The 22,464-nt window shown below is 35.1% G+C and overlaps 1 protein-coding gene across 1 annotated transcript in view; it reads left to right on the top strand.

Annotated features, from left to right (window-relative positions):
* LOC150081899 (DNA replication complex GINS protein PSF1-like) overlaps positions 1–22,464 on the top strand; it is a 128,172-nt gene that overhangs the window by 59,086 nt on the left and 46,622 nt on the right. The window contains exons 5-6 of the mRNA XM_090380359.1: positions 13,178–13,291; positions 21,372–21,446. Coding sequence (XP_090236485.1) covers positions 13,178–13,291; positions 21,372–21,446 — 189 coding nt within the window. The remainder of the gene's footprint in view (positions 1–13,177; positions 13,292–21,371; positions 21,447–22,464) is intronic.

Here is a 22,464-nt window from a genome sequence, read left to right on the forward strand (position 1 = left end):
TTGTAAGTATCCCATGCATTTTTCTTCTCTGCCATATGCCTCATTAGTTCATCTGACATCCATTTTGGCCTAAACCTTGAACAATATTTCTGAGTTGGTATGTAAAGCCTAGTAGCTTCCAAGATTAATTCTTTGAATGCTTCCCATTTTGAATTTGCTGTTGGTAACATCGTCAGTTGGTCCCACTGTATAGAATTTAAATACTGTCTCAGTCCATCGTAGTCGCCTTTACGGAAGCAATAACCCTTCCCTTTACCCCTAATGGTAGTTACCTCTTTGAGTAAATCCCACTTCAGCACACTGTGATCACTGCCACCTAGTGGTTCATTTATCTGCAGATTCTTAATGCATGAAGAATCACTGCTGATAATCAAATCAAGAGTATTACTCCCTCTAGTTGCCTCCCGAACATGCTGATGTAGAAAACAATCATCCAATAAATCCACAAAAGCCCTGCTAGTGTGTGAGTGACCAGCCCCCAAATTCCAGTCAATATCTGGGAAATTAAAATCCCCCATTATAAGACTCTCTGATTTACTGGCCCACTCTATTTCCCTGTACAGTTTCTTATTATACTCATCAGAGTCATTAGGCCTATAGCACACTCCTACTCTCAATTTTGATCTCCCAATGCTTATGTCACACCAAACTGATTCGACACTACACTGTCCAGCGATGTCGACTGGCTTCACTTCCTTGGATTTTATGTGTTTCTTAACTAATAGCACAACCCCTACTCCCTTCCTATCCTGTCTATCCTTTCGTTTAGACGTTGTACTCCCCAAATTCCAGTTCTGCATCCCTTATATCTGTGTGACACCACGTCTCTGATATCCCAACAATATCTGCCTTTGATGTTTTGAGCAATACCTGAAATTCATCAAATTTATTTACTAAACTCCTAGCATTGGTGTACACGCAAGTATACCTGCACCTGTTTCTATTCTTAGCTACCCTAACACAACCCATGTGTTTACTTGTACCGCAATGGCTCCCAGCAGTCTCTGAAATACCATGCATCTTGTTTTCCAGGCTTCTGCTCATTCTAATAGAAGCAGTGCAAGAATCTCTTTCACCTCTGCCAGTGGCTACTGTCAATCTATTGGTCTTTGTCTCCCACCAAGCTAGCAGTTTTCCGACCCACCTAACACTGCCTCGATAGCATCAGCAAATATTCTTGCACCCTTTCTATTTAAGTGTATCCCATCCCTGTAGAAGCAATCTCTCCTGTTAACAAGTACAGTCCAGGCTGAAAAAAATTCTACCCCTTGAGCCTTGCACAATCTTTCCAGGGCCGAATTGATCGACAAGGCTCTCATCATATACTCCCTCCTATCATGTCTGGGCAGAATTGCAGACACTTTCAAATTCAACCCTAATTCTTGGCTTAGGCAATTCCAAAGTAATCCACAAATATATCAGCATGTTGAAAGATGTGGTGGAATAATGAATGCAGTGCAGCTAAAAAAGAGAACAGAGCATGGAACATGTTTAGAAAGTTCCCAACTGCTGCGAATCTTGTCTGCTTTAAACAGGCTCAGGCAAAAGCAAAACATAGGTAGACCAGCAAATGGAAAACGTGAAGGCATTCCACTTCCACAATTAAAGAACCTCAAAAACACAAATGATATGGGCCAAAATACAATGAATGTACTCAAAACACCTCATGTTCACTGTAAATGGGTGCATTGTTACATAACAAGAGGAGATTACAAATACTTTGGATAAATTGTTTATGGAAATTTCAGCTACAACATCTTACTCACCCCATTTTCAGGCACCCAAAGCACTAGCTAAAAAAACTTGATCAATTTTAAATCAGCATATAGTGCTTCATACAGCTTCCCTTCACAATGTGAGAATTGCACCATGCTCTAGCCTCCAAAATCAATGCAACAAGACCAGATGGAATAGATTATATGATGATCGCACAACTTGCTGAACCAGCCCTTAAGACACTGTTATTTCTCTACAACAAAATATTCAAATAAAATACTTTCACGGACAAATGGCATTGTGCTTTTGTTTTGGCATTTTTGAAACCAGAAAAATACCTTACAAATCTTCAACATTACCAACCCATTACACTCACTAGCTCTATGAGCAAGATCGTGGAAAAAATTATCAGTGCCCTAGCTAATCTGGTTTCTAGTTCAATGCAGCTTCTGTGAAGCCACTCTTGACCTTTTTGATTAGGACAGAAATAAACATCCATGATGCCTTTGTATAAAAAGAACACCTTGCCATGGTCCTCTTTGACATGACTTAGAAAAAAGGTATAATGCAAAATCTATACCATATCTGGGATTGTGCGAACATCTGTCACAGTTTATCAGAAATGTCTTACATCACCACTTATTTCAAGCATCCAGGACGGAGTCCCACAAGCTTCGGCGCTAGGTGCCACTCTATTAATGGCAAGAGATACTGAAGTCATCAGTGTACAGTACCCTGTATGGTAATGATGACTTCAGTATCTCTTGCCATTTCTTAAATATGCAAGTGATAAAGACAGTTACAAGGTGTCATCGACAAAGTAGTGAAGGGATCCAGTACGGTGGTTTTCACCTCTCATCCCAAAAGACTGTTGGGATGCACTTCTGTACACTACTATACACACCACTTGGGATACACCTGCATCCAGAACTGGAACTTTGACTAGAAAATCAAATTGTCCTAGTGGTTCCTAGTGTCTGCTTTCTTAGTTTGGTATTTGACCAAAAATGTTGACCAAAACACACCAACAGAACATCCTGCAAATTCATGCTGCATTGAGAATTCAGCATGCACAATGCGCCCAAACTATTTGGATGGATCTAAAACTGACAGTTGTGTTGGTGCAGCAGCACCATTTCTCAACATTACCATAAAGATCTCTCTGTTGAAGAAACTTCCTATTGAATATAGCAGCTATCCACATAGCCTTAAATTTCACACTCAACAACCATACTTCACAGCGTTATATATACAAATTCCATTAGTACTATCCAATCTGCCTTAGTCAGGCAGAGCTGGAATATCCTGACTACGTTAAACCAGAACAAACAGCAAGTTCTCTTTTGTTGGATTCCTCGTCACGTTGAAATTGCTGGAAACAAATATGCCAACCTAGATGCCAAAACTGCTACAAATTCTATAGACCAATCTTTTAGTCTCAGAAGTTGCAGTCTCAGACTGCAACTTCATTATAAAGAAGTGATATCTTGAACAATGGTAACACATCTGGCAAAGTCAAGTCAGTAACAAGTCACTCCATATAAAGAAAGATCTCAAACCATGGAAATACAGTATGTGCAAGAACAGACATGAAGAAGTCGTACTAGCCCAACTACAGATAGGCCACACATATCTTTATCTGCTTGCAGCCACTGATTCACCACAAATGCACAAACTGAAAGTCCCAGCTTACTGCCATGTACGCATTGATTGGCCCATATATAATAGTGACTTGGCAAACAATTTTTGCTTAATTTTCTACAATGAACTCCCTATTTCGGTATTGCTCACCTCCTAGCAGATATGCCACACATGGCCAAAATTTTTACTTTTTTCAAATGGTTGCAACTCTACAACACAATCTAAACTTCAGCCACAATTTGTATTGACAAAACAATGCATTTAACTTTACCTTTTAGGTGCATCAGTTAGGTGCATTATTGCCTTGCATTGTAAAACCATTTACAAACAAACAACTTAAAAAACACATTTGTAAAGCAATCAGCCACATTACAAGGGTATGTTGTGCCAAATATGGAAGGAATTGGATTATAGGTATTACTGGATAGAGGAATATAACTAAAGGTCACATTAACACCTCTAATTAAAACTTGATGATAATCCTCTATTATCTGGATGTGGTTGCAGGTTTGTATCATGTACCCTAGATTAATAGCTCAGTGGCTAGCTTAATATAACCTTTGCTCTATTAAATTAGCCATTAGACAGTGTGAGACAGTTAGAGCAATAAAAAAAACTCTAAGTATGGGATAAAAATTGGTTTGAAATAGTACCAAAGAAATTGGTTAGTTGGCTAAGACTGAGCATCAGAAATAACTTTCTGAAAGAGCAAAGAAAGGGTACAAGGAGTATTACACATTTGTAAATACAAAGAAAAAAATATTAAATCAGAGTTCTTTATCCAAGGCAAAGTTAATAATGTGGGAGGGGGCTTCAATGAACTTGGGCATGATTCCCTTGGATTGGAGAAGCACTGATGTCTTGCCAATCCATAAAGGTAGTTTCAAGAATGAAGTGGGTAAGTACAGACTGTTCAATTTGATTTCACTGATAGGGAAAATCATGGAAGCAATGATTAGGATTACAATACAGAGTCATCCAGACTAAAATTGTTTATTCAAGGGAATGTACAGTAATCCCTCAATTTAACGGATTAATAGGGGAGAAGGGGATGTCCGTTAAATCAAATGTAACCTAGGGAGAATTTTTTATTGTTCTTAATATAAAAAAAAAACTTTAATACAATATACAGTACTGTACAATATTAAATTATAATAAAGAATATGTAATATTTACTCACCTTTTTTGACATTGGAGTTGAAGAGTATTTTGCCGTGACCATAGTGGTAGTAGTACAGTAGTCATTATTCAGTATCTGAAGGTAGATACTGAATAATGACTACTGAATAATCCTCAGCTTCAGATTCTTCTGAAACGTTCATAAATGTAGGCACTGGTATCATCTGTTTTCTTGTAGATGGTTGAGATGTACAAGCAGTTGGAGGTGAAATAGGAGTGGGAGTCGCTGAAGTTCGCTTAAAGAAAGCATCCAGCTTCAGTTTACCACTCTGATGTTGTTTCTTTATAATGATCGCCTTGAACTGCCGAAAATGTTAATAGTAAGGGACAGTTTCGGGATCAGAAGATGTCCCTATGTAGTGGATGGCGATGTCCATGAGATTTCTCATTTCAGACAGTGTAGGCCATACTGGTGTAATTTGCTCTTCCTCAATATCTTCTTCTTCCTCTGCCTTGCCATATTGAACCTCGTCCACAATTTCTGCTTCTTCAGTGAGGATTTGGTAGCCAGGATCACCTTCATCATTTTCAAGCCATTTCAGAACATCATCCTCAGTTGTTTCTCGGTTGCCAGCATTTACAAGGGTGCGCCAAAAGTCATTTGCCTCAAATCCTTCAAAATCCAAATCTGGTTCAATGTTCTACAACTTCTTCCAACCATTTGCCAAAGTCGTAGGCTTCATCTCCTTCCAAGCAGCTGAAAAGTTAAAGAGTGCAGACTTAATGTTGTAGGCTTGTAGATTCTGAAGTATCCTGGCTCCTCTTGTGTCTTCTTCTGCATCTTCTTCATCCTCCAACACAACCATTACTTCTTCCTAAAAGTTCTTCTTATACAGCCTCTTGCAGGCTGCAATTATTCCCTGGTCCATTGGCTGAATAAGTGAAGTTGTGTTAGGAAGCAAAAAAAGATATTTAATTCTGCCATCCTTACTAACTAACTTTTCAGCACTAGAATGAGAAGGGGCATTGTCAAGAAGCAACAATGCCTTTACATTATTGAGGGAAATTTTCAGACCATCTGTCTGGAAACACCTCACATCAGGGACAAAGTGATTGAAGAACCAGTGAGAAAAAATCTCTGAAGTAAACCACGCATTCTTTGAGCTGGTGTAAATAACAGGCAAACTGATTCATAATGTCTTTAAGAGTGCGTGGTTTCTTTGATTTCCCTACCACCACCATGGGCTTCAAGCGATGCAAGCCATCAGCATTTGCACAAAGTAAGGCAGAAATTTGCTCCTTACTTAATTTGCACCAGGAGTGCTGTGTTCATGTTTGTAGGCTAGCATGTTTTCAGGAACAGCACAATATAAAAACCAGTTTCATCTGCATTGTAAACCTGTGATAAAATAAGGCCCCCAGATTTAATAAGTTCATTTCTAAATTTCTAAATGGCTCAACTTGTGAAGTGTCTGCACTTAAAGATTCACCACAGATTTTCTTGTTCACAATGCCATGCCTTTTTCTGAAAGCAGAAACTGTGTATAAGTGGTATGTTCAACAGAGATCTAGTGGTGTTAATGTATGAAGTTTTGAGTTGAAATCTGCATGTGAAACTCTTGGAAAACACATGGGACTTAATGTTAAGCATGCCATTTATACACAGCTTCTTCTAAGTTTTTATCTTGTGCAACTTTCATATGATTTCAACTTCTGTTGAACCACATTTAGAGCTATCAACACTGTATTTTAAAGAAAAATGTTGCAATTTGGCCTTTGATTTATGGATAACAAAAACAGTTTGTTTTTTTTATGCCTTTAATTTCACAAACACGTGCTATTGAGATGCTTTGTTCTAATTTATCAGTTAGCTCTAATTTCTGTGCCACATTTAAGTTATGGCACATTTTGGCCTATGCTGCTCTTGTGCCATTAAACATCCATACCAATACCAGTACATTTAAGTTCACACGCTTTCTTTTAACTCCATTTTAAATTGTAAGGATTGCAAAATTATTTAATAAATAAAGTCACAATTCAGAAATCACAGAAACACTCTGTATACAACCTGACCGCACGATAGGCAGACTGAGACCGAAACAAAGCGAGTGGGTAGACCTGCAGTTTAATGTCCCGAGTCACGTTCAGCTCGCAAGTCACCGCCTGCACTTATCTGTTATCTGGGAAAACAGCTATTTGAACACGTTTTCAGAAAGAATAAAAAAAAATTTCCGGAATTTGATTATAAAAATAAAAGTAGGTAATTATCAAAACAATAATGGAAATAGGTAATTATTATTAATTTTTAATTAATAACACTGAAGTTTTGTATAACCTAAAAAATAATAATATGGTCGAGATTAATATGTACATTACTGTATTATTATTTGTCCTTTCCATTAAATCTGAAATCCGTTATATTGGGGTCCGTTAAATCGAGGGTTTACTGTATTATGATTTTGTAAAACAAAAATCTTATTTAATTAACTTGATAAATTATTATGAGAGTCGCTTATGAATTGTGATGCAGGAAATAGTTTTCACAGTTTATTTGGACTTTAGAAAAGCTTTTGATTCAGTTCTGCGCAAGCGATTGCTATATAAGTTGGAACTTATGTTGGGAAGATCTCAGGTAAGATCTTTGTGTAATGGAATATTTACATGCATTATGGCCTTTCATTGTGGAGAAAAAGGGTTGTGATTGATGCTAACCGTTCAGAGTAGACTGGGGATCCCTTAGGGATCAATAAACAGGACTGCTCCTGTTTATGATTTTTTAAAAATATTTAAAATTTAATTTTAAAAAATCATGAACAGGAGCATAAATTCTTAATTGACAGTGAGATATATGGCACAATGTAAAAATTTGCAGATAGATATTGACGACTGAGAGAGTGGTTAATTACCAGTATTAGTTGCTTCCAGATGGCTTAGATAGGCTTCAGGGACGGTGAGACAGTGGCAATTATGTTTTAATGTTGCAAAAGGCAAGGTTTGTCTTTATAATTAAAAACTTCAAAGTTAACTTATACATGTAGATTTGAATTAAAATTCATTGTTGTTGTTGTTGTTGTTGTAGGGTTTTAAGTACATCCAGTGACTTAGAGCATATTGCACCGTTTGTGTGTTATGTCTGTACAAGTGATTTGCATGTTGTGCAGGCTGAAAAAAACCCAGAAATAACTCATGGAGAAAATCTGTTCCTCTGCTTGAGATTGGTTAACTACAGCCTTGACTGAAGAGGCCTTTAAAAATTTCTCCAGTCTGATTGATCAGACCTCTCCAATTGAGTGACAAGTGGTGAAACCACTATGTTACCACAGAGAACATTGAAATTGGTAGAGGAAGAAGAAGAAGAAAGGGAATTGTTAGAAGTTGGTTGTTTGTTTGTTATTTCGTTTTTAGGAGCATTAGCAACTAAGGCCATATTGCTCCAGGGATATGCGGTGGTCATTCCCTGACCTTTCCGCATCCTCCGTATTTAGTGGTTACGGGCTCAAACCCCAGTTTAATCAAGAAGCGTGTGCTACGCACTGTTGCTCTTGCCCACCTGGCTATGGAGGCGCCTCAGTTAGAAGTTGGCTAACCAGGCTGGGGGTTCTGATACAGGCATATTATGTGCAGGCAAGCAGAAAGAAGGGCTTGTAGTGTCCAAGGGTCCTTCTTGAAAAGGTCCAAAGATGACTAATGTGCCAGGTGAGATTGGGAAAAAGCACCTGTATGAGGAACGACTCCAGGTGTGTTGGCTGCAGAGCTTGGTAACTAGTTACTATATAGAAATATGGACCAGTACTCAGATATAAAAAAGTTTATATCTGAGTGAGATTTATAAGGTTCTGAGAGGAGATGGTAAAATGGGCGAAGGTGAAATTTTCAAAATATTAAGTGACACTAGGGTGTATGAAAAGTCACTCCTTCTTTTGAAATGCTTGTAATTTTTTTTTTTCCTATACCTAATTTTATGATTCAAATTGTAAAATGATATGTCATACAATAAGGTTTTGTGTCAGTATTATTTTAGTACTCCACATAGGCATCTTCATTTTCAGTAATACATTCTCAAACTAGTATGTTTTGCAGTTGTCACCTGCACTTTTTCACTCAAACTGGTATGTTTTTAGTTGTAACCTGCAATATATCAGGAAACAGCAGAAAGAACAACTGTTATTCTTGCTTTCAGTTTATCCAAATTCTATGATTTAGTATAGTAAACTACTTCTGTCACCTTCTCCATAAAGAATAAGCCACAAAGTGTGAAGTCTGGACTTGAGGTAGGCCATTCATGGACACCGTGTTGCCCATACTATCTTCCGTGGCCCCTCCATAGCCAGGTGGGCAGAAGCAGCAGTGTGTAGCACATGCTTCTTGATTAGACCGGGGTTCGGGCCCGTGCTCACCAAATAACGAGGATGCAGAAAGGTCAGGAAATTACCACTGCATATCCCCGGATGCATTAGCAACTAAGGCCCAATATGGCCTTAGTTGCTAATGCTCCTAAAAACCAAATAACAACAACTATCTTCGTTGTAGAAAACGTAATTGTATCCATTCTCTATGCTCGTGTGCAAAATGAGCTAGTGCACCATTGTTGAGTGGGAGATGGGGGAAGTTTGTTTATTGAGAATACAATGCAATACAAAAGTGTGCTGAAAATGTGGGAGTCTATGTGGGGCCACTGAAATGATATTGACATCTCATCGAATGATGTATATTATTTACAATTTGAATCACAAAAATTCTTATAGAAATAAAAAAAAAAAAAAAATTGCAAGCAATTTCAAAATGATAAATGATTTATTATAGACCCTGAAGAACCAGGGTGCATAAAATCAAACCAGGGTTGGGATATTATATAATTATAGACTGGATTGTGTAAAGTTTTCCTAATTGTTGAATAAGTTCTCTATGAGTTGAGGCAGGTGGCATGAGGAAATTCAAAGGCCTGCTGGATTTACTTATGGGAAGGGGGAACGCAGATAGTGTGTTTTCCCTCCTCCTGTTATGGTGCAAAAAAAGCTTCAAGCTTCTTTTCATTGTATAATTAATACTAATGAATATTTTAACAAATATGCTGGTGTGCCTTAAAACTGGAATCTGGTAGGCTGTTTCACATTAACAAAAAATTACTTCCGTTGCAGGGATGGCTTTGTACAAAAGAGTAATGGCAGATAAACAAGTACATTTGAAATCACATTCTGTGAAAATGCATGCCCATTGTTAACTTTGCATCATTTCATGCTGCCACATAAACAGTGATATTGTAATTTCCTCTTTCCACTGGGTAGTTGTGTATAAAATACACATCTATCCAGGGAAAGAGGAATTTACATTATCACTGTTTATTTATATACAGCATATAAAATAAGCTTTTTTGTATTGTGTGAAAGGCACAATATGGGTGGTTCTAATCTTATTAGCTATTAAATTTTTATTAATCAAAAATTTAATTTAACTTAACAAAAACCCTACATTTTTGGCAAAATTATATTTTATTGGTTTCTTAAAACAGATACACTCCACAAAAGATTCCAATCTAACCAGATAATGAAACCCCATGTTTTTACCTCAGTTTGGACATAATTATCTAGTCTAAGTAATTCTGTACAAGGAGTTATTAAATGAAGCAGAGCTACATGCACTGGATGTTGTGCCATGCCATATCACACACTGGGAACAACCCCAAATAGGCCTATACTGGTGTCAGAGGGAGCACCACCCCATCAAGATTTCATGTTGATCTCACAAGTCTTTCAAGAAATTAATATATATTTATGAAATTAATAAGAGTAAAGTTTTTATAATAAAGTATTTATAAATGTTTGGTACTACTGTAAGCTGCATACCTCCTTACAGATTTGGTTTCTTACATATTATCTATTTTAATTTGAATATATTTAGAGAACTTCTAAGAGAAGTTCTTATAGTATAGTTGAGAATATGAGTGACTATCTCTAACTTTAGGATTGCAGAGGATATTTTAATGCAGTAGGTAAAATCAAATTCATACACTTCACTGCATTTAACCTTCTGCCATGGGGGAGGGGGGGATCACTCAGCTCCGAATGAAGACCAGTGCTTAGTATTTGGTGCTGAGTCTTTGAATTATGTTTCAGCTTAGAGACAAATACTATTATCCATGGTTCTTTTTTTTGCCTCAAACAGAAACATACCTGAAAGTTTTATTTCCACACACTGAAAAGTGTATTTTGTTGAAATGAACAGCCAAGCAGTGTGTGGAAATAAAACTTTCATTGAAACTCAAAACAGATGTTATGTATGACTTTAACCTCTAGAACTGGGCTATATTTGCTTTGTGCAGTACGGTACTATAGGATTGCAGGGGGATATTTCAAATGCAGTAGTCAAAATCAAATCTGTATGTTTTACTCTCAGGTATGTTTCTGTTTGAGGCAAAAAAAAAAAAAAAAAAATCCAGTTATGTAAATTACCTGAATACCAGTCATTAATTAACTGAGGCAATTTCCCTCCCCATGTGCCCCTTTTTACTCTCCACTGAAAGAAAAGGTATTTCTTTGGAAGATGTCTCAAGCTACTGAGTTGGAACTTCTTTGAGTATCCACAGATTCCAAGAACATTGGCTTCCCTAATGAAACAACAAAAGAATTTTGTTGTTTCAAACCCTTTATTTAATCCTTTTTTAAATCCTTTATTTAATCCTTTTGTTGTTTAATCCTTATTTACATATATATACACACAGGAAAACATGCTTCATAAATGGGCATCCAAACAGTTGTTTTCCAAAGGTTGGAGTGGCAATTTGCTAAAGTGATTCCAATAAAGAAATGGAATGGAATGTAGGAAATTCTTCCAAACACAATTTCCTTCTTTTTTTTATTTTTTTTTTATTATAGCTTCAGTGCTGAAGCAATAAAAATTCTATTCTATATTCTAAAGCCAGTGATATCAATAGGATGATTTTAGCCTTCCAACCATTTAAATACTTTTGAAAATTCATAAACCTTTTATTTGTGCGAATACACAATTTCCTGAACATTACCAAGGAAATACAACTTTACCAGCATGTTAATCATAGTGAACATTATTATTAGCCATATGGTAAAAGGAAGCCTGTAGCTTATGCCACCAGCCAAAAAAAAAATTTTCTGAATTACCTCGAAAAAGGGAGAGAGAGAGAGAGAGAGAGAGAGAGAGAGAGAGAGAGAGAGAGAGAGAGAGAGAGAGAGAGAGATTAATATATATACAGATGATTTATAACTTTGGAATTAGCATCCTATACAGCAGAGGTTCCCAACCTTTATAAGCCCGCATACCAGTCAACCACATTGGCAACTTATGACGTACTGGTGTGTTAATTAATGAGTACATGTCTGTTTTGAAAAGTCACATAAATAATTAGGTAAGCAAAACTGAGCTATTCTACTAAAAACAGAAAAACATTTATTAATTAAGAATATACAATTTATAAATTGTATAAATTACCTGTGAAAATTACTACAACTGCAAACACTACTTTTAATGTTCACTAACCAACCTCTGAAGGAAGACTGACCATATAAAATAAGGGGAAAAAAAAAAGAGGGGAAGTAAAGAGATAAAGTTATATGAATTAAGTACAAGAAAGAAAAGTGGTATATTTTCCAAGTGAAATACTTGCATAGATATGAACTGTGAAAAATAAAAAGAAGTTTTGGCTTTAGTAAGATATTAACATTTAAAAAGTTTACTCTCCCATGAGGGAAATTGCAGGTGGTTCCATTCACAGTCTGCATACTGGCAGCTCACTCCTCGCATACTGGTTGACATAACACTGGTGGTTGGGAACTTCTGCTATATGGTATTCCATTAATCTCTCTCTCTCTCTCTCTCTCTCTCTCTCTCTTTTTAACATTATAGCTCCTTTAGCAGATGCATGCATCTGCTAGAGGAGCTGTAACAAAAAAATAAAAATTTAGACCTTCAGCACATTTGATTATTTAAGAGGTATTATATTTATCAACAATTAAACTTAGATAAAAATTGAATAATAACTTGGCCTGGGGAAAATAATTATAATATATTTTAAAATTCATTGATATTCTACATCACTGCATTCAGTTTTTGATCATGGTTCATACTGTTCTCCCTTTACTTCCATACACCTCTTTGCTGTTCCATTAGACAGAATTCATTTTTCACAGGCCAGTATGAGGGTTTTGCTTTTCTCCTTTCAAAATATATTATAGTTCATTGTATTTTTACCGTTCTCTGTATCATTTACTATATTTTACCATATATTGTTTATATTATTTTTCATGCATTTACCAAGAGGCTAGCAGATGAGATGCCAGTAACTTCAATGTGCCTGTTCTGGCACTGTCTTAGAATTTTAAATGTATATTGTGGATTCATCTGCTCAGGTGATCATACGCAATTAGTGACTTAGGCAGTACTGTGTGAATAATAATATTTGTCTCTAAGTTGAACATAAACCCAAGCCTTGGCACTGTACTTGGCATCAGTTGTTTATCAGTGGGAGCAGAATGATCCCCATGATCAAAAATTGAACATAGCTAAGTGTATGGATTTGATTAAAGTGACAGTCATACTGTGAGAAAAATGAAGATGAAGAGATTATAAACCTGATTAACTGTTTCTGTTAGATTTAATTTCTAAATATTGATTGATTGTCTAGTTTATTTCTGTGAATTTTATTTTAGATTTTATATCTGATTTATTACAGATTCAGTGGTTCAATAACTACAGTAAGATTTTAGCGACATATATGTCATCTATTGCTGGTTCTGGAGTTGATCTTTTTCAATACATGCAGCCGCCAAAATCTTTATACATACAGGTACATTTAGAGAAACAAATTTGGCACAAAGATAAATTTAATGCTACTTTTATTGATAGTAAAATAATTATTCCTAATTTTTAGCTGACCTTCTTACTGTTCTGAATAGCATAATAAGTTTAACTCATTTTTGGTTAATATTATCCATGTTACTCATGATTCCTTGCAGATGTTAGTATAAAACTTAGGTTATTGTTTAGTTTGGAAAAGCAGATTTACTCACTAGTTAGTATTTAAGGAGGATAAAAAATAATTAAGAGGGATACAGTAATTTGTGTATGGCATATATGCAACTCTACCATTAATATTCAGACATGCCTCAATTGGTAGTTGGTGACATCCTACCCAAGCACCACATGTCAATAAATAAGCTTGTAAGTCTTTGAGGAGACATAGTACGATTGTGAATTGGTCCCTGGGTTGGCAATGATGATGTGATCTACAAATGGAAGTGGAGTGCTGCCAAAACTGCTACAAAACGACCCAGAAAGTCTCTACAGAATGGAATAGCAGAGCCATACAAAGGATTGTCTGATCGGAACACAGGTTAGTGTTGTCACAGCGTGCACACACACATGCGGAACACTGAATGATATTGGTTACCATCATCGTGCAGCTGTCCACAAGCCACTAATCACCCTGACTGTTGCCAGATGCTGTTAGCTCAGTGTAAGACCCACTATCCTTGGACCATAGACCAATGGGAAGCTGTGCTTTGAAGTGACCAATCAAGGTGCATGGTCTGTCAGTCTAAAAGTTGTGCTTGGGTGTGGCAGCTTTCTGGAGATAGCTGCCTGTGGACTGTATCGTCCTGACAGTGAAGTTTAATGGAGACAGTGTGATAGTCTGGGGTTGTGTTTTTTGGTTTGACCTGGGACCATTGGTTATTTTGGACAAAACTATGAATGCCGAGATCTATCTAGAATTCCTAAACAGTAATGTGTTACCTACACTCTGACAGCATGTCAGGAAAGGCCCAGTACCTGTATCAGAGGATGATGGTCCGTGTTATACTGCTTGTATTATGATGATTGGTTTGAAGGCACGAGCATTAAAAAGTTGGACTGTCCAGCCCAGAGCCCTCTGGAATAAATTGGATCATCAGGTGCATGTGAGGAAAGACTGTCCAAAAAAACAGAGCTGAACTGGTTATGTTTTGAAGATGGAAAATATTGGAGGACATTTATTTAAAAAAAAAAGAAATGAAAAATTGGTAGTGTTCCATGGAGACTAGAGGCTGTCATAAAGGTTAAAGGTCAGCCCACATTATTAGTTAGTTGAGGCGCCTCCGTAGCCAGATGGGCAGGAGCAGCAGCAGTGCGTAGCACACGCTTCTTGATTAGACCGGGGTTCGAGCCAGTGAGCCACCAAATACGGAGGATGCGGAAGGGTCAGGGAATGACAACCGCATATCCCCAGAGCAATATGGCATTAGTTGCTAATGCTCCTAAAAACCAAATAACAACAACAACATTATTACTTTAGTTTTCTTGTAAATAAAGGTTATTTGTGGGTATGCAAGTTTCTATATGTTAATGGTAGGGCATTGTACATCTTTATCCATTTATGTGCATTCTATTGGTCGTTATTGTATATTGAGAAGGAAGGAAGTTGGATTATGACAGCACTGGTGTTTTAGGAATCATAACATTTATAAGTGCAGTATATACCAGGAGGTTTTCCCAAGAAGAAATGTCTTTATTTAGTCACCTGTGGATTTTTATCTGTGGAGTGAAGCAAAAGAAGAAAAAGAACTGAATTTGCGCTACTGATGAACATGTTCTGCTCAGAGTTGCATCATACACACTAACAAGAAGGAATGAATCTCGTGAGAAAGATAGATATACTTCAGCACATTCTTTAACAGCTTTAATTAATTAATTGTAAGGGAACATATGTGGTTTGTTTTATGAATTTTTCACATACAGTAGGTCCTTGACTTACGATGAAATTGACATCCGGTATTCTCGGGAACCGATATACTTTCCATATGATCTTTTATTTTAAGGACCGATGATATTTTCAGGTACCAATATCTTTCTCATATATAGCTAGAATGATACATGGGTGGAAATTTTCAAACGCGTGGGGCACGGAACATCACTTGTACGATTGTTCTCAACCAATTAGTGTCTTTGTTATTGTTCATAGTGTGGTGCGCGGAGCATCACTCATACGATTGTTTCAGATCTACAATGATCTGAAACTTAAAGCTCCATCAACCAGTGGCAGTGCTGTGCGCTTTGAAGACTTAAGCTAGCATAGGCTGGTTCAAGCACATCAAAAAAAGGGCAAATATCAAAGGTGTTAAACTGCATGGGGAGGCATCCAGTGCTGATAAAAAAGCAGCTGAGATCTTTAAAATTGAATTGAATTCCAAGAGTTTGTTGATCAGGAGGGTTATTTTTCCTAGAAGGTTTTTAATATTGATGAAACCGGCCTCTTCTGGAAGCAAATGCCAAGGAAAACATACATCACTAAGGATGAGGCTAGTTTACATGGGCATAAGTGTGAAAGATAGGCTCACTCTCCTGTTGGGTGCGGCGCCTCCGTAGCCAGGTGGGAAGGAGCAGCAGTGCGTAGCACACGCTTCTTGATTAGACCGGGGTTCGAGCCCGTCACCACCAAATACGGAGGATGCGGAAAGGTCAGGAATGACCACCGCATATTCACGGAGCAATATGGCCTTAGTTGCTAATGCTCCTAAAAACCAAAAATAACAATAACATCCTGTTGGGTGCTAATGCCTCTTGAAATTTTAAGCTGAAGCCTTTGCTTGTGTATCACTCTAACACTCCCACAGTATTTAAACAACAAAAGGTCAACAAAGGCATGCTGGGAATGTTTTGGTGCAGTAACAAGAAGGCCTGGGTCACAGGATATGCCTTCAATGAAAAGGAGCTTGAAGTTTTCTGTTCTTCAATGAAGAGTTATCTTGAGAAAAATAAGCTTACTCTGAAGGCACTGCTCTTGCTGAATAATGCACCAGGCAATGATCCCAACCTTGTTGAACCTCTTGAGGCACAATTTGATTTTGTTCAAGTCAAATTTTTGTCTTCAACCAGTGGACCAGCAAGTGATTGCAAACTTCAAGAAAATTTACACCACAAAAATGTTCGCAAGTTGCTTTGCAGCGACCTCTGGTGAAAATTCTGTCACCATCAAAGATTTTTGGAGGTTGAAGTACAACATGCTGGACTGTGTGAAGCTGATTATAAGTTCTTGGAATGTTTCCACCAGGTGCTTAAATTCAGCCTGGAAAAACATCTGGCCTTTAATTAGACATAATGTTGACGGAATTGAAGATCATGGTGCTTTGACAAATGATATTGTCACTCTTGGTAAATCAATGGGTCTGGAGGTTGGTAAAGAGGATGTGGAAGACCTTATATGTGACACTTATGGGCGTGAGCTAACAGCAAAGGAGCTACAAGAGTTAGAGAAAATTACGGAGAGTGACAATGGAGAGGAAGAAAAAGACACCCAAAAAGTGTCAGCTGAAGAGTTGAAGACTCATTTCTTGTTGGGAGCATTTAAGAGAAGTGGTAAAAAAACACCCGATATTGAAAACACTGAACTCATGATGTGCAAAATGGAAGACAAAGTCATTTCTTACTTCAGAAAGCTACAAAAAAGTTGTCAAAAACAGTTCACTTTGGACAGTTTCTTTGCCAATAGCAACAAAAGACTGAAAAGACACCTGACACTTGATACAGTCCCACCACCACCACTACGCCACCAGTGATGTCATCAGCTCTCCACTTCAAATCTTCAGTAAATGCTAAATTATTGTTTGTTTTTTGTTTTAAGATGTTTTATGACTATTTATTAAATAATCATTGTAAAACACTCATTTTTAATGTAAAAATGAAGTTTATATAAGAAATACCTATTTTATGTGTTGTGGAATGAATTACAGAAAATCAATGTGTTATTGATTTCAACTTACAATATTTTCAACATATAATGGGTTTTGTGGAACAAATTACCATCGGATGTTGGGGCCCCACTGTATTGTGGAAAACTATTACTTCATTTGATATTGTTAAATATTGTATTACCCTATTTGTGGACCTATCTATGCATTGATGAACTGTTTTACAAACTTATCTAGGACTGCTGTGTATGCTTTGAAGCAAATTTCTTTTTAAGCTGTACTGTTATGTTGTTTCTGATACCTACAGTTATTTTATATGTTTACTTTAGTAATATTCTATATATTATTCTGTTATAAGTTAATAATGCATCTAACTTAGCTAATATTCATTTTGAATATTATTTTTCCTTCTAATTTCCAGCATTATTGGCGTGACACATAAAAAATATGTCATCATGTGTGTAATAAAAGGAGATATGTGACTGCTATAAGCAGTAAGTGCGAAGGTAGAGAGATTATAATAATGGGTAGGAAAGAGATCATGGCAATCTTAAACAAATATATTTTCTGCTTCGAAATTGAGAGAAATGTTTTTATGTATAGGTCAAGTATAATTAAATCTTCAGAAAGATTGGATTTATTCAATTGATGAAGAAGATACATGTTTTTTAATTTTTAGAACAAAAGTGTATCTTCCAAAAGTTTAACATGAAATATTCCATGTTTCTTGAAATAGTTTGTAATAAAATGTTTTTTCTTGGATAGTCTTTAAAATGTGATGCAAAGTTTTTTTATACAAATGAAAAATAAAGCTGGGATCTAATACTAAAGCCTTTTAAAAAGAAGTGAAAGTGAGAAAAAGAACTCTTTTAAAAGAATTTTTGTTAAAGCTATCAGAAAAGTTGTTTAAATACAATTGAAAAGAAATGCTACATTAAGTTGGCATAAACAAGTTGAATTTAATTAATCTAATCTGGTGCTCAATTACTTTATAGTTTAACATTATTCTTACATTCCAATCTGGTTAAGTTAACTTGTATTGTCTTGGCTTTAAATTTTTATGTTGTGCATATTTTATTCAGACTGTCTTATTTCTAAGCGTGGTTTCGGTAAGAAACTTATATGCCACACACTCATTGGAAGAGTGTGTAGCATATAAGTTTCTAAAGGACACTAAGGTTTCTAGTGTGTGTACATGAGGAAACCATTCTTGGCAAAGTGGAACAATTTCTACAAATAAATAGTAGTAGTAGTAGTAATGGAGGTATGTGATACAAGGAAGCAAGCATATGATGAGTTTATGTAGCATCAGCCAAAAAAAAAAAAAAACTAATTTCACACTTCCATTCCCCTAAATGTTTGTCCAGTTCCTCCTTGAATTTATTTAAGCTATCAACTTCACAATGACAGATGGGAGTTTGTTCCAGCAATTAACCACCCGCTGGCTAAAGGCAAATTTCTGCACATCTATTCTACAACTGTCTTTCCTCAATTTGAATTTATGCCCCCTCAGGTTCGTAATCTGAGCAAGTGGAAGAATCCCGTCAGAATTCAGCATACTAAACCCATTATACAGCAGTTTACCGAATTAAGCCTTTCTTAGTAAGAGGACCCCTTCGTAAATATTCTCTCCTTTCTTAAGAAAGTTAAAAGGAGTGCAGGATGAAAGAAGTTATCCAATTTAGATATTTTATTTGACTGCCATTGTGGGCCTTTTTGAAAAACAAAAATAAAATTAAATGCATTTAAACCAAAAGAAAACTCTACTTTCTGAGTTAAAAGTGCTGTTTAAAAAAGGTGGTGCCTTTGAGTTCCCTGTCTTTGGTTAATTTTATTTGGAAGTGGCATTTGTACTTTAGTGGTTGTGGGGGTGTGCCCCTTTATGAAGGGGATCATACACTTGTGCTACTGATGGAGACACTTTTTATTTTTCTTATATTCTGATTTTATTTTATTTTAATATGGGATGTCTTCATGTTCGGTTAGCAATGTAGCAATAGTTTGGTTAGCACCTTGCCAAGAATAATCCTAATTGTAGCATTTGTTTAAATTTTTTATGATAATTATTTCCTTTTAGCATATTAGTTTTGTATTTATTTTTTCATATTAGTTTTGTAGATGTAACTAACACAGTCTATTGTACTTTCTTTAGCAGGATGCTAAACATTCTCCTGTTCCTTCTTTTTTTTTTTTTTTTTTTTTTTTGAAGTTATAATCATCCTGCACTTTCTTCATTATGTTTCAATTTATTCTGCCATTCAGTTGGCATTAATTATTTGATTCTAATTTATTTATTTTTAAATTCTGTTATTATTTGGTTTAATGTTTATTTGTGTTTATTTGGTTTTAACATGCATTGGCTGGTTTGACATTCAGATTTCCATTTTGTTTGTTATGTTCGTTTATTTTAATCTATAGAGAGTGATGGTTATGGAATAACTCATGATTTGAGTTTTCAGTTATTTATTTATTTTTTTTTATTATTATTATTTATTTTTTATTATTATTTTTTTTTTTTTTTGTGTTTGGATTGTATAGGGACATCCATTAACATTTCGCTGAATAGCAGTCAGTGATGGAAATATGGTTCTTTTCAGAGTTCACAACCACTGCTGTCCCTTTGAAGATGTATTGCTTGTGAGTTCCCTATCTTTGATTAATTTTATTTTGGAGTTGCATTCATACTTTAGTGGATGTGGGCATGTCTCCTTGGATGGGAGGGGGGCTTCTATCTGCTTGCACTACTGCAGGTGAGTGTCACTTTGTCATTTTATTTTTCTGATTTTGTGATTTCATTTTATTTTGACAATGAGTTGTCTTTGAATTCAGATAGCAATATAGCATCTTGCCAAAAATAACCCTAATTCTAGAATTAATTTTTTTCCCCCCATAATAGTTTAGTATTGTAATATTACAAATTGACCTAATCAGGTATATTGCTGGGTAAGATTTAAAGTTTTGCCTTGTATGTGATTTTTTTTTTTTTTAAAGAATACTGACTATAACTGTAGTACTAACTCCTAATATTTACCAGCATATATTCTCAAATATCTTTCAATAAAGTCAAATTTTCAAAAATATTTTATTACCAAATTAAAGATATCTTTATAACAGCCAATGCTTTATATACTTTACAAAACTCATCTCCAGTTCCATTTGGCTTGAGGCAAGAATGTAAACAATTAAATGATGACATCTACTCTCTATGAAGGGCTGAATTTCATAGTTTAATTCATTACATTTTTGCACCAAATCAAAGAGATTTGAAGATGAGTTTTGTAGTACATGAAGTGTCGGGTAACAATAGGTACCAATAATGCAAGGTTTTTTTGGCTGTATGCCACATAGCTATATTGCTATGTGGCATACAGCAAAAATATTTTACAAATTGAGGTCTTATTATTCACAATAAAAAAAAAAAAAGGTTATTTAAAAATATGAATTATTCAATCAGCTTATTCAAAGGAAACAAATTCATTTGTCGGAACACATCCATTTTATTTGTAATAACTGCTATGATTATGATATTGAATAAATTTTAATGCTAAAAATATTCTTTATGTTATTATATATTTATCTTTGTTTTGTATTTTGTAAATGGATATAATTTTCAATTTAAATAACAAAATAAAAATAAGATAAAATAAATAAACAATTACATAAAAAAATAAGATAAAAAAATGCTTCAGTCTGAGAGCTAAAGCACAAGCAATTCTGGTCCTAGAGCAACTTTTTCTTTGGACATTTCTTTTAACATTGCATTGTCTGAGAAATTAAATGAAATGTCAGTAACTGTGGTAACTGTCAGATGCTACATGAGCATCTGTTTCAATTTGAGGGGAAAATGTCCTTGTAAATTAAGAAATACCATAAAAACATTCTTTATTATTATAAATGGTATCTCTTGTTTATTTTCAGTCTATAATTTTTAACTGAGTTTAGCACATCATAATTAATAGATTGTTATTTTCAATTCAGTAAAAAGCTAAAAATAAATTTTTTTATAATTTAAACAGAAAGGGTGTCTCGCAGACACCACAAATGAAAGCATTTTTGAGGGTGCATGATTGAAGGTTAATTAATGTGACGTTTCTAAATAGTAGAGAATAGATTCAGTTTGATACTTTAATAAAATATTGTAATAATTGGTGTTAATAAAGAAAATTAATATATTTATATATGTTGAAATTTTTTGATATGTAGGTAAGATGTCTTTGTGATTATGGAGAATTTGAGACAGAAGATGGAATAGTCGTTGTTTTAACAAAAAATAGCACAGTATGTATTAAGATTCTTAGTTGTTATTAACCCTGCATTTGAATAAATTTATTCAAACTATTCATTTCCATAACATTTGGCACAAGTTTATTTTTCAGCAATCCATTTTCAATTTAAATTTGTCTCCTCATGTACCATATGAGAAAGGGCAAACATACCATCAACATTTAGTTTGCTCAAACCATTAAATCCTAAAAGATTTCATTTACCAGAGAGATAGAGATGTTTTCAGACACTGTAACGTAGAAAATCCCAGTCTATTTTAGGTAAGAATACCTTTTTGTGTCTGCTCTAATCTCTTGCACTAATCTTGTCCTAAATAATGCATAGAAGTCTAGAACCTAAAGGCTATGCATTATTCAAGATGTGGGCTAAATTGTAGGCTCCTCAGATTTATAAAAATAAAGTGGTTTTTAGGATAATTTTTTACAATTGAAGCTAAAGGCAGAATAGATGTGAATAGTTATAGTATATAAAGTAGAGTTTTTTTCCTGGTGGCTGCAAAAATGGCCACGAGATTTAGCTGGTGGCCACACAATTCCTTTTTTTATTCAAACATTTATTTTACAGATAACAATGATAGATGGAATTTGTGCATATAACATAAGAATAATAATAAAATTCCTGAAGTGATTATAAAAACTGTAACTAATAATAAGTAGAAGTTATGTAATTTAAAATTCTATCCTGAAGTCAGCTGAGAAACTTATATATTTTTGAGTTTTGTAGAACAATATCATGTAAAATTGTAACTACTGTAATGTTTTGCTATTAAACTGCAAATATAAAAACAAATTAAAAAATATCTGATGTGTGGTTAGACGTTATATGGTGGATTTAAGTTTCTAAATTTTCTTTTCATATGTAACCGAATTATGTGAAGAAATAATTATAGAATATTTATTATTAATTACATGGGTTATATAGTAATAAACCTTGTTTTGGTTTTTTAAGCCTCAGGTAAAGTAATGTATGGTAATAAAGATCTACGAACATGCCAAAAACGACAATTTATTAA

Source organism: Mastigoproctus giganteus, chromosome 8 (genome assembly GCF_048544385.1).
Source record: "Mastigoproctus giganteus isolate SK-2022 chromosome 8, ASM4854438v1, whole genome shotgun sequence".
NCBI classification, from domain to species: domain Eukaryota; kingdom Metazoa; phylum Arthropoda; class Arachnida; order Uropygi; family Thelyphonidae; genus Mastigoproctus; species Mastigoproctus giganteus.